Here is a 12,782-nt window from a genome sequence, read left to right on the forward strand (position 1 = left end):
AGTGTTTTTAAAAACTGCTATTTTTACAAATTAATAATGAATGATAATGATTGATTCAGGTGGAAATGCGGGAATGAAGCACTTTCGCCATGCTGTTAAGCCACGAGGGACTGCTTCACAAGGGCTCAGAGTTCTGTCAGGCCATTAAGTTTGTCATTAAACTGCAGATCTCTACACTGGTAAGAACTTTATAGATGACTCTCTAGGCTTGGAGCCAGGTTTTAAAGAGGACAGGGTGCTGCGGAAGAGGGACAGGGGGTTGTAAAAGAGGAACAGGGTGCTGTTGAAGATGAACAGGGGGTTGCAAAAGAGGGACAGGGTGCTGTAAAAGATGAACAGGGGGTTGCAAAAGAGGGACAGGGTGCTGTAAAAGATGAACAGGGGGTTGCAAAAGAGGGACAGGGTGCTGTAGAAGATGAACAGGGGGTTGCAAAAGAGGGACAGGGTACTGTAGAAGGTGAACAGGGGGTTGCAAAAGAGGGACAGGGTGCTTACGTAGATTGAAAGGTTGCTGCGGAGGAAGAACAGGGTGTTGCAAAAGAGAAACAAGGAGCTTACGTTGATTGAAAGGTTGCTCAGAGAAAGAACAGGGGGTTGCAAAAGAGGGACAGGGTGTTGACAGGGTAGATTGAAAGGGTGCTGCTGAGAAAGATCAGGGTGTTGCAAAAGAGGGACAGGGTGCTGCAGAAGAGGGACATGGTGATGCAGTAGAGGGACAGGGGGCTGTAGAAGATGAACAGGGTGTGCAAACGAGGTACTGGGTGCTGACGAAAAGGAAAAGGGTGCTGCAGTGGATGAACAGGAAGTTGCAAAAGAGAGACAGGGTGCTGCAGAAGAGGGACAGGGTGCTACAATAGAGGGACAGTGTGCTGCAGAAGAGGGACATGGTGCTGCAGAAGAGGGACAGGGTGTTGCAGAAGAGGGCCAGGGTGATGCAGTCGTGGGACAGGGTGTTGCAGAAGAGAAACAGGGTGTTACAGAAGAGGGACATGGTGCTGCAGAAGAGGGATAGGATGCCGCAGAAGAGGGACAGGATGCTGCAGAAGGACAGGATGCTGCAGTAGAGGGACAGGATGCTGCAGAAGGACAGGATGCTGCAGTAGAGGGACAGTGTGCTGCTGAAGAGGGACAGGATGCTGCAGAAGAAGGACAGGATGCTGCACTAGAGGGACAGTGTGCTGTTCAAGAGGGACAGGATGCTGCTGAAGAGGGACATGATGCTGCAGAAAAGGGACAGGGTGCTGCAAAAGAGGGACAGGGTGCTACAGAAGAGGGACAGGGTGCTGCAGAGGAGGGACAGGGTGCTGCAGAAGAGGGACAGGGTGCTGCAGAAGAGGGCCAGTGTGCTGTAGAAGAGGGACAGGGTGCTGCAGAAGAGGGACAGAGTGCTATAGAAGAGGGACAGGGTGCTTTGAGGCATATGTTCCCAATTCATCATGAATTATGCCTCTACAGCTAGCAAACTGAAAGAGTGGCAACCATCTTAGAAGGAAAATAGCCCTTTCCTTGTCTTTAGTCAATATATATTAGTATGCTTAATGTTATTCCAGCTTTAGCAGATGGCGCAGACTCTGGTGTAGAAAGCATCATTGTTATTGGAATTGCAAACGTCTTAGAAGGAACAGCAGATCATCTCAGCACACATATTCCTTTCATTTCAGCTTCAACAGCTAGCAGAATCGGGTGAAGAAAGTGTCGTCCTAACTGCAAATGTCTTAGAAGGAACAGCGGATCGTCTCGGCTCGTTGCGAGGCACTGGGTTCCTTGAAGATCATGAACAGCTTGGCAATCAGTTTCTCTCATATTGTGCAGGTGAGAATTTAAAATAATTCATTTGGATTTATGGATGATGTTCATGATACTTTAATGTTACCTGACAAATCTCTGTCAATATCCGTGGAGGGGGTTGATACAAAAATACCAGTTTTCTCTGTGCAAATGTAACTTGTTATAAACATGTTGGTTTTCATTTCCACTGACATTAATGATTTAACTTAAAGTAGCTCTCTGTATATCTGTATAACTTGCACTGCCCATATTACCATTTAATGAATTCACTTCTGCAAATTACACTTCGGGTTTTAAGCAAGAAAAAAAAAATGTGTCTGTTTTTATTGCATTAAAATTGAATGCCACCAAGATTCCCACAATTTTGATGAGAAGGCAAGTTGAGGGGTGTAAGCTAAAAGGTCCTTCTTCTTCATTATTTAATGACACATAGAACCTTTTCGAATTCACTCCTCAATTTGCAGTTTACAAAGTTGTAGGGTATCACTGCATAGATTGTCAAGATTTGAATATAGAAAAATGCATATGTATGTAGTAAATGTCCTGTAAGACACACAAAGGGTCTTTTTTCATGTTGCTGTGTTCTGATTCTGTGATTTTAACAATGCTTACCTTACCTTAGAACTTTAAAAAATGCAAGTTGTTCGAATGAAAAGCTTAACATTGGCATCAAATGTTGATAGCGCACCAGCCTATGCTGCTGACGTCATGGATATAAATCCATATCCATAAATTGCATACCACCTGTAATGATAGCAGAGTGACACATTTCTCATTGTTGCAATTGTGTATTGATACACTGAAGCCACTTGTTCAGTTGATCATTTTATTGATTTACACACCATGAGTATAATTACAGTAGCAAGTTTTTCACTCTACCTACTATCTAGGTGATAGTCATACATGCCATATCCCCTGCATCTTGGTGAAAGGCATACATGCCATATCCCCTGGCGGGGGGAAAAATTCCCCGGATTTCTGACCCATCCCCTGGTTCCCCTCTGGCGATCCAAATCCCCTGGATTTAAAAAAAAAAAAAAAAAAATAATAATTTTAAAAACTAGCTTGACAGTGGAAAGCATCCATAATATTTTGGGTGTGAAATTCCATGAAGGACCATGACAAATAAGTCCAAAAGTTATTGTTATCAGAGTGTGTTTCTGTATTTATTGTTATATCATAAATGTTGATTTTGCGCTAAATTTCGCTGCGTAAGAATCCCCTGGTGTAAAATCAAAATCCCATGGAATTCAAACCAAAATCCCCTGGGAAGCCTCTCAGAAATATGGCATGTATGGACTGGTTATTGTTTCAAGCTTAGTCAGTAAGTCTAGACATAGGCTCTGTGCATCCAATAAGAACTTTATAGTACAGTTTGTTAAAGTTAAGGTACTAACTTTAAAGATTGAGCCTGTGTCGATAGACAGAGATACTTTGGATGTTCAGGTGCACTCGTTATGTTCCTGTGACAATTATCTCTCTGATGTTATTCAGAGACCCGGCGATTCTCCGTGGACGATGAGGGAGACAATTTGCCAGCCAGAACTACGTACAACGACTCCCTTCTGTCCCCAACCATCCCCAAAGCCACCTCTCCATATAGCCGGGTAAGATGTTAGCTGCTATAAGTTCATGGTTTTGCTCACCATATTAGAAGTGGGGTTAGGGCTTTTCAGATTGGGAAAATGCGTCATTTTGACTTAAATTGGAAATTTCAATAAGTGTTTTAATATTGGACAGAAAACAAATACTGCCACGATTGTGTCAGTGATTCAGCCCAAAATCCAAATGCGCTGTTTGAGTAAAAGTATCTGCATTATCTCACTTAATTTAAAGGTTTCTGACCGGAATTATAAAATTACAAAAAACCCGATTTAATGAGATGATCAGTTCACAAATATCAAGATCAGTTATACATTAAAGTAACACTAATTTTTGATCAAGCCCAAAACTCTACCCTATTGTTGCATAAAAAAAACAACATTTAATAAAGTTAAGAAACTGAGCAAGCCCGGAAATCATTTTACAAATGCAGGACTTGCAGCTTGTGCTAATTTTGATTTCTGGGCCAATATTCATTAAAAAATATAATCATGAATCTGAGTTTATGACTCAGGCTCAGAAAACTCAGAAGATTTTTTAAATGTTTCAAAATATGAGTGACACTCTTAATCAAAATCTATACATACATAAATTTTGAATGATACACACTCAACTTCTTACTTAATCATGCATTTATGGCAAATATCAATTACTATTAACAATATTATAACCGTGTAAAACGCAAAATTATTAAATTATTGGTAAATGCTAAAAGATTTACTGTGATCTACTATGGTCTCATAAGGTAGAAATGCCATGTTTTCTGCACATTTCTTATAAAATAAACTCAGTATCCTTCATAATGTTTTCGACATTAGTTAACTCTTTTTGGTATATATTAAAACAATTGTATTAAATGTGTTAAATCTCATTTGGGAGTAATATTGCATCTTTAATAATGAAAAAAGAAGCCTGAGTGTAGAGGGGATTATTTGTATCTGATACTGCAATTATTGACCATAAATGCCCCTGTAAAAGTATTTTTACAACAAAAATTATAATTTTGCCTTGTCTGAATCTGAGTCTTAACACTGACTGAAGACATTAGTGAACTGTTTACGGACAGTCTCAAGTCAGAATTTAGACTAAAATATAACTTTTCCTAGACTATAATATTTTTTTATGTTTTATTCTTTTCACACAACTTGGGAAAAATAATTGTAATAAATTCAGCATTTTTCACACCTAATGTTATCTAAGGATATTAGCGGGCTTTTAAAAGGGGAACGGTGTTGCAGAAACGGGACATGGTGCTAAGGGTGAGAAGGGGACAGGTTTGCAGCTGTGACTCTCTTAAATATTATAAATTTGACAAAAATGTTAGAAATGTTTTTAATGAATTTTTTTTAGCTTCCAATTGCCAGATACATTAAGTTTGTCTGTATTTTTTAATCATAAAGTAAGTTTTTAAACAAAAAATAGGACCTATTTGATTAAAACTGAAGCATCCAATTTCGAGAAGGCAGAAGGGTGCAATTACTGGTCTCTACGAGGGTGGAATGGTGCTATCAGACAAGCTACAGAACCCTTCCATTCCTCTTAAGCAAAAACCTTAGTAACATGTATTTTAAATTGATTGTTTTCCATTTTAGACTGACACTGTACGAGCTAGATATGAAAGGGAGAGCAGCACATCTGACTCAGTTTTCTCCCCTGATAGACGAAAAAGTAGTGCAAGTTCCAAAAGTCTTGACGAGGATGTTGCTATGCTTACAAGCCAGGATTATTCTGACACACCTCGTTCATTGAGTGATTCTTCAACCACATGGCCTCCAGACCTGGTAATGGAAGGTGTGGAAAAGGGAGAACGTTCAGCAGGTTCTGGAAGTCGGTATGTTTCCATTGTGCGTAGCCCGACCGGTCGATCAGGGTCGTCAAGTTTAGCAGAGTCTGAAAAATCAAAACACATTTCTAAGAGCCCTTTGAGTGAAAGCGTGGAACACATAAAGCAGATAACTCTTTCTAGTCCTTCAGAATTTCAGTATAAACGTTACCATCAACACGCCGGTGGATTTCCGGGCGGGAGCGGGTCGGGAACATTTGATCCCCAGTTACTACCTCCAATGTTTGAACTAGTTTCTCCACCGAAACCTCAGGAACTGACCGTTCCCACTGCATCTAGCGAAGAAACTGATGTTTCCTATAACATAAAATCAAACACACCTTCATCAACGGGTAGCGGCACTTTGATTAGCTCAGAAGTAGAAATGGCCGAACAAACGCCAATGAATTTAACTGGGAGCGAGAAAAACCAAAGCAGTGAACTAACTCCCTCTCCTGCTAGTACCACCGGCAGTGAATCAGTTTTCTGTCAATATCCAGTCTACAAAGTTCCTTACCCTGCCTACCCATCAGGAATGGTAAGACCAAAAACAGAAGAAACAAATTCAGATTTACCCTACAGACTGATGCCGGGCGCTTCATACGAGGGTCAAGACGCTGAGGCTAAGTATAAAACTCAGATGATTCAATCCGAGAGTGCAGGTACAAAGTCCCATCAAGGCACTGAGCAGTATTCATCCTTGACAGAAAGTCGTGAATATCAGTCAGAGCTCGGAGAGATTTATAGGCTTCCGAAAAAAATGGAGTCAAAATTGTACCACCAGCGAAATAACAATGGCGGAAGGAAACAGTCTAAGACACACGTTGAAAGGCGTTGTTCGGAGAGTATGATTCAGAACTACGAAACGAGTGGTCTGTTTACAGCGTTTCATAAAGACAAAGAAATCTTAGGCACTGAGACGGTGAAGTTGGAACATGACATTATTCTGCAGCCTGACATATCAAAGAGCTTTGAAGAAGCAGTGAAAATTCAACAGAGTCTATTTCAGACAAGTCTTGGGATGTTCTCGCCGATTCAGCGTCAATTTTTACAGCCAAGTAGGCCATTCCCGCAACGTGAGCGGAGCCAGTCTTTGAGCGAATTTCATACCTTGGCACAGGACATACCTCATCCCTCTGGTCGAGCGCGATTTCCCAGTTCTAGTTTTGCAGAAAATTTAGACTCTCCCCTCGTCATAGATGATGATTCAAAGCCGGAATCAGAGTCCCGCGAAGGCTTGGATCTTAGTAACAAAAAGCGTAAAATGTCTGCTGATGATATTTACCCCATGTCAGCAGATGATCCCCAAGAAGGGGCTGGGCTTAATGCTGCAGCCAATCAGAGTGAAGAACAAGAGTTTGCAGGTGGAGCTGGCGTGAGTCGTTCACCAGATGATGGGGGTGTTGGGGGAACAAAAAAATACGGGAAAGGGAATTTTATAAAAGTCGCTACGGGGTATCAGTGCCGCATTTGTTGCCGTGTTATACGACACATGAACAACACAACGGCTCACATGCGTATACATGCGAACGTTAAGCCGTATAAATGCCAGGTCTGTAATCAACAATTCAAGTATGAGGTGGATCGAAGATACCATTTCTCGAAAAATCACGTTGATCTCTTTTCGAAAATGTATTTTCCCGACGATAAAAAATCTAGTTAATTGTTTGATTATTTTTTTTGGCTTATTTTAGTATGGTCTGATGTGAAGTCCTTTTTAGTTATCAATGACATTATTAGATTTTCTGTTAAACGATTCTTCAATGCCTTGATATTGATCTTAGAAAAAGGTCTTTAAATTTCCTTTTTAAAAAAGTTTTTTTGAAACATGGATCAAAATGAACAAAAGGCAATATTTAGAGTTATCATTAATTGTTCAAAATATTATGGTATACATAATAAAATATTTTGATTTTTAAAACATTTCTTTCAAATGAATTCAAAACGAGATGCTTTTACTATTATTATTATTGTTAATATTTTATGTGTTTTGTGACATATGCCCCGTCAGTCTTATGAATTCAGTTAGTTCTAAAATGTTTTGTACAATTTTTGTTGTCAAAGATACAATATTGTTATGTTTAATTTAGGTTTCTTATGAAGAATGAATGTAAAAATCACTATGTCAAATCATCTGTGGCTGGCCATTTAAAAAAAAAAATAGCCTTTAGATTTATAGTTTTTATCTTCAAAAACTGAAAACAAGCATCAAGTAAGTCATACTGAATTTTACTGTGGATTATAAGTTTGCAGTCACTGTTGATTTTTAATTGAAAACTCAACCCCAAAAAGTAAACTATTTTTCACAAAAATTTGGACCCAAAATTCACAACCCTAACAAGTTATCATATGGATGGCCTCTCTTTCAAATGCCAATGCTACAAAATCCTATGTTTTCAGTAGCAACATTAATATCCCCCAAAACTGTGAAGGTTACCTCAATCCTACCCACTAAAGGCAGTCAAGTGATTGTACTGTCAATTCAATTTAAATAAAATGTGTTTAGTTTAAGGAATTAATCAAAGCACTGAGGGTACTATAGGAGTGTGCTTTGAGTGATGGATTTTTGTACAATCATGGCCAAATGTGGTATGAAACTTGGGAGTGAGCTGGAATAAAAAAAGTACACTAATCTTGCAAAAAGGATGTTAGTCATCACCAGAGAAATATTTGTGTTTGCAAATTGAGGAAATGAAGTATTTATCATATAAAAAAAGTATTGTCATCATGTAAACAAATAACTAAATGTGACAATATTAACCTTAAATAAAACACAAAAAACAAGCTAAAAGATGTCAGAATGATTTTGCTTTGAAAACTTATGTGATATTGTTAATGTTATTTGTTAAAGTTGTTACTGGTGTTCACTATTGTTGAATTAGTTTTAACATTATACATAAATGATAGTTTGATATGTAGTTTTTATTGCCTTCATGAGAAAACTACCACGAACGTAGTATGGCCAATAAATAATTTGTTTTAATCCCATCATGATTTTTTTCATTTGGATAGAAATTGCCAAACTAACTATTTATTTTTTTGTGGCCGAAGTAGTAGATTTTAAGAAGACAGACACATGTTTGTGTAAAGTCATTGAAGTGTTATATTAAGCACAAAGTGTTATTTATAATTTGACTGCACTTTTACCCTTTTTTCTTGTTTGTTATTAACTTAAGTTTTTAATAGATGTTGCATCGAAATATACCTTGAAAAAATGTAACAAACTAAAAGACAAACTAATACTTAAGTTTCAATATGTAAATATGAAATGAGTGATTCAAGTTTTAATAGATTTTAATTGTAAAATATTTTCTGTTTCAATTTGTAGCTGTACAGAAGTGTATTATATAGAGTCTATGTTCAATGTAATGATAGAATATGTTTTACTCATTTCTCAACATTTTAACAAGTGTATGATATATAGCTTTATTTTTGGTCAATGTAATGATATAATAGTTTTCAACATTATAAGAAAATTAACTTCTATGTGATAATCCTTGTTGAAGCTTAAAGCTGTATTGTTAATTTAACAATAGTTCTATGAGAGTTTGCTGTGGTATCAAATACTGCATTTTATCAAAGTATTTTCCTCTATTCAATATTGTTGTAGTACCTCGTGTTCGTCATCTGATAAATTTGAAGTCTTTTAGAATATTGCGTTTTAGTGTGAAAACATTTAACTATTAAAAATTAGCTGTCAGAAAAGTTACTTTTAACCATTGTTACATTTGTTAATTAGCATAACTTTGATACATTATTTATAAGGTAACATAGTTTTGCCTATGATACATTTTTTGTAAGTAAACATAACTTGGACACATTATTTGTAAGTTAACATACATTTGACACATTATTTGTAAGTAAACATACATTTGATACATGATTTGTAAGTTAACATACATTTGAGATGTTAATTGTAAGTTTACATACATTTGATACATTATTTGTAAGTTAACATACATTTGAGATGTTAATTGTAAGTTAACATACATTTGATACATTATTAATAAGTAAACATACATTTGAGATGTTAATTGTAAGTTAACATACATTTGATACATTATTTGTAAGTTAACTTACATTTGAGATGTTAATTGTAAGTTAACATACATTTGAGATGTTAATTGTAAGTTAACATACATTTGATACATTATTAGTAAGTAAACATACATTTGATATGTTATCTTCAGTTAACATACATTTGAGATGTAATCTGTAAGTCAACATACATTTGAGATGTAATCTGTAAGTCAACATACATTTGATATGAAGTTTGTATGTTTGCAACTACCTCTAGTATGATATTTACAGGTTAACATATGTTGGCATATATTTGTAAATTAACATACGTTGAACTTATTTAACATACCCATACGACAGGCTCCAATGTCACAAAACCTGAAGTCAAATCTCAGATTCGGTTTCAACTCAGTTTTGCAAAAAACATCAAAAAAAAGATATTCAAAGTTTTCACTGTTTTGAAACACATTCCAACATAGAATATGTTGATTAAATTTTTGGTCAAGATTTAAAGGAAAAAATATTTTACAGCACGAGAAGTAATTCAGTACAACTCATTGTTTCTTAATAATTACTTAAATTCATTTTTTGCTCTAGAATTAACTTTCTTTAAAGTATTGGCAAAATGTTTTTATTGACACATTCTATGAGAAAATACATTTTTAATAATTCTCTGCTTTTATGTTTTAAAATGAGTAAAGATTGAGACTTGACTTGCGAAATTTTGTGATATTGATGCTTGATCTACTGAATTTTTGGAAATTTTTATTAAACATACATTGAGTCCAAGTCTACGTGAATTGGTTGTCCAGGGTTATCACATGACTTGTAAATCTTTCTTTTTTTAACAGTTATGAAAATTAAGATTTGTTCGGGGACAACAGTTATGAAAATTAAGATTTGTTCGGGGACAATATTATAAATTGACCATTTGCGGCTTAAACAAAAATACATTTTCTTTACATATTTGTAAAATAATATTTTCTGCATATCAATTACTGTCTGTGATTTTTTTGGTGCAATTTACTGTTTTCTTAAAGCTGTTTACCATTGCGAAAAGTGTTCATTTTTCCCAAAATTTTATATTTTCCAAAATAATCAAACACTGATTCTGTGAATGAATAACAAAAAGCAATACATTTCTTAAATAAATAACAAAATCTTGATAAGAATAGCTCTTTTACAGCATAATGTATGCACAAAAAGTAAAAACATTTGTATTTGCTATTAAATTTGCTATTTTTAAGCATAACTTTGTATTTTTCCCAAAGTCAATAAAAAAACCAATTAGAAGGAACAGGTGGTGAAAAATTCCAAAAAAAATCACAGACTGTAAAAGATTTGGTTAAATAAGATGCTTTGTAAGCACATGATTTTAGGTGAAACTATAACTGATTAGGAGAAATACCATTGTAATGAACTTTCCTATTAGTAAGTCTTATACTTTTTGCCATTGTCGGCAACCACGTTACTTTCTTCCACTACACTTCATACATACTGTGGGACAATTGACTGACAAAATTTCATTTTAATGATTATGCATGAGGCAGGAGAGACAATTCTTCTTCCAATGAATTCACATGTTACGCTCAAATATTGTTCAATAACATTACAGTGTCAGTAGCCTCCGTGGCCATGTGGTCTTGACTTTTACCAAATATTGTATTGAGGCGGACCCAGATAAACTCCGGCAACCACCAGAATATTTTTCAAATGTAAAGCATCTGGTACCTTGCGGAACCATTAAAAACTGCCTCATTAATTATTCATGATTACGAGATTTTTGTAGCCAAATTGCCCACGGTACACAACGAAGCATATCGTAGTATGTATGGGGAGGTATCTGACGATAATAATTCACCTGATTTAACAAAATTGTTTGAATTGACAGAATTGGTTAAACATTTTACTTGAGTGATAAATGAACCCGGTTAAAATTTGTTATATTACGTTTTTGTTATTGTTTGACTTGGAAGTATTATACCTCTAGTGGTATGTTAAAATGTACATATGTTAGATGTTGATGTTGACCTTATACTGTTTGAATTTGTGAGGCCCTTTTTTTGCACTTCTATGATTATTGCGGGTTTGAAATCAGCTAAACAATTATTTGAGCATTGCGTTGACAAATGTCATTACTTGGGTGGATAAATATCTGGCTAGGTTTGCATCTAGCAACCTGATTAGATAATGTAAAATTGTGAATATTGACACTTATTGGTTTGTGTAAATTAAACCCTCGCAAAATATAATCAGTCTACAGTTTCATTTGTGTATTGGTATAGAGTTTATTTTTGACTCACTATATTGGATAGAGTTCCACTCTACATAAACAGGGTCGGTAAACATTTACATTGCATTTTACAGATACTTCACAGAGAAGTGGCCACATCAACCACCAAGACTTAATCCTCTAGTTATATCATTTTAGAGTAAAATGGCGTGCCAGGTATCTATAACTCTGAAGGGGTGAAATGGTGTAGACAAAGAAAGGGTTAACCTATTAAATTGAAAAAAATAATACTTTGGATTACGTACTGGTAAATAATGTAAAAAGTCGGCATCCATTTTATAAATCAAAGTAAAATAAATTATCTTGATATTTTTTTGTTATTGACTTTATAGGTTTAAGTTTTTGTTTTTTTATATTTTTACTGACTGATTTACAAATAACACATGGAACTTTTAACGCATAGGTTTTTATCAATATGATTTTATTTCTTCTCTTGATTTTGTAAGATCCTATCATACATGTATCATACATTTGCTTTGTTTTAATTAATAATTCTTAGTAGTTATAATATCCCCTTAAAAACTAATAACCTTATTTGGTCAATTTAGGCAAAGCTTATTTGATTTTATAAGTAAATTTTTCAATTCAATTTGTGACAGTCACTAAATATACCCTCAGTCTGTTGATTTTCGATAATTTATCGGTCATTTATCGATAAGATTGCCCCTATAATGAATTGTTAAAGTGTTAATTATAGTTGTTCTTCTGCAGTTAGCTATACTAGTGTCTTTTAATTTTAGTTTTATGTAGTATTTCATGTATATAAGCATTGTTTTTCTATCATGTGCTCTAATATGAGTTTTATTTAGTTGTATTTTGTTATATTACGTGCTAAATGTGTAAGTGCTATATGTTAGCGCAAGTCTGTTGTAACCAGTTCTTGTTCCATTTTGAGTTACAACTGTGTTGCACTTAAAGCCCAAGAGATGTTTGCTGGATTTATTATTGATAATTTTGCCTATTTTAATGTATTAAGATGAGCAGTTTTACTAGGAAAAGTCATGAGATAAATTTTGACCCTGGGTATTATTATTTTTTACCAAAAATATCTTTTTGGGGGTCTCCTTTAAAATAATGTAACATTTTACCTGAATAAGTAATTTATTTCCTAGGTGTTACATCTTACCTGAATATGTTATAAACAACCTAGGAAGTGCTCTTTATACCTCTTAAACCTTTTTAAAACACTTTAAGGGGGAGAGTGGTCTAGTGGTATAGTTGTCCGCCTCACACCTCACAGGCTGCGGGTTTGATCCC

The 12,782-nt window shown here is 35.3% G+C and overlaps 1 protein-coding gene across 1 annotated transcript; it reads left to right on the forward strand.

Annotated features, from left to right (window-relative positions):
• LOC128240191 (uncharacterized) lies at positions 1–9,211 on the forward strand. Its single transcript, XM_052956710.1, has 4 exons — positions 1–179; positions 1,662–1,812; positions 3,283–3,395; positions 4,983–9,211. Exons 1-4 carry the CDS (start codon positions 90–92, stop codon positions 6,873–6,875), a joined length of 2,247 nt encoding a protein of 748 aa, XP_052812670.1. The 5' UTR covers positions 1–89; the 3' UTR covers positions 6,876–9,211.
• The last annotated feature ends 3,571 nt before the right edge of the window (positions 9,212–12,782 follow it).

This window comes from Mya arenaria, chromosome 7 (assembly GCF_026914265.1).
Source record: "Mya arenaria isolate MELC-2E11 chromosome 7, ASM2691426v1".
Classification (NCBI taxonomy): domain Eukaryota; kingdom Metazoa; phylum Mollusca; class Bivalvia; order Myida; family Myidae; genus Mya; species Mya arenaria.

Bases quoted from the DNA above. Each gene is read 5' to 3' on its own strand.
- LOC128240191 (XM_052956710.1), top strand. From the start codon at position 90: ATGCTGTTAAGCCACGAGGGACTGCTTCACAAGGGCTCAGAGTTCTGT. The intron at 1,813-3,282 runs GTGAGAATTTAA...GATGTTATTCAG, and splicing joins GTTTCTCTCATATTGTGCAG to AGACCCGGCGATTCTCCGTG. The intron at 3,396-4,982 runs GTAAGATGTTAG...TTTCCATTTTAG, and splicing joins CCACCTCTCCATATAGCCGG to ACTGACACTGTACGAGCTAG.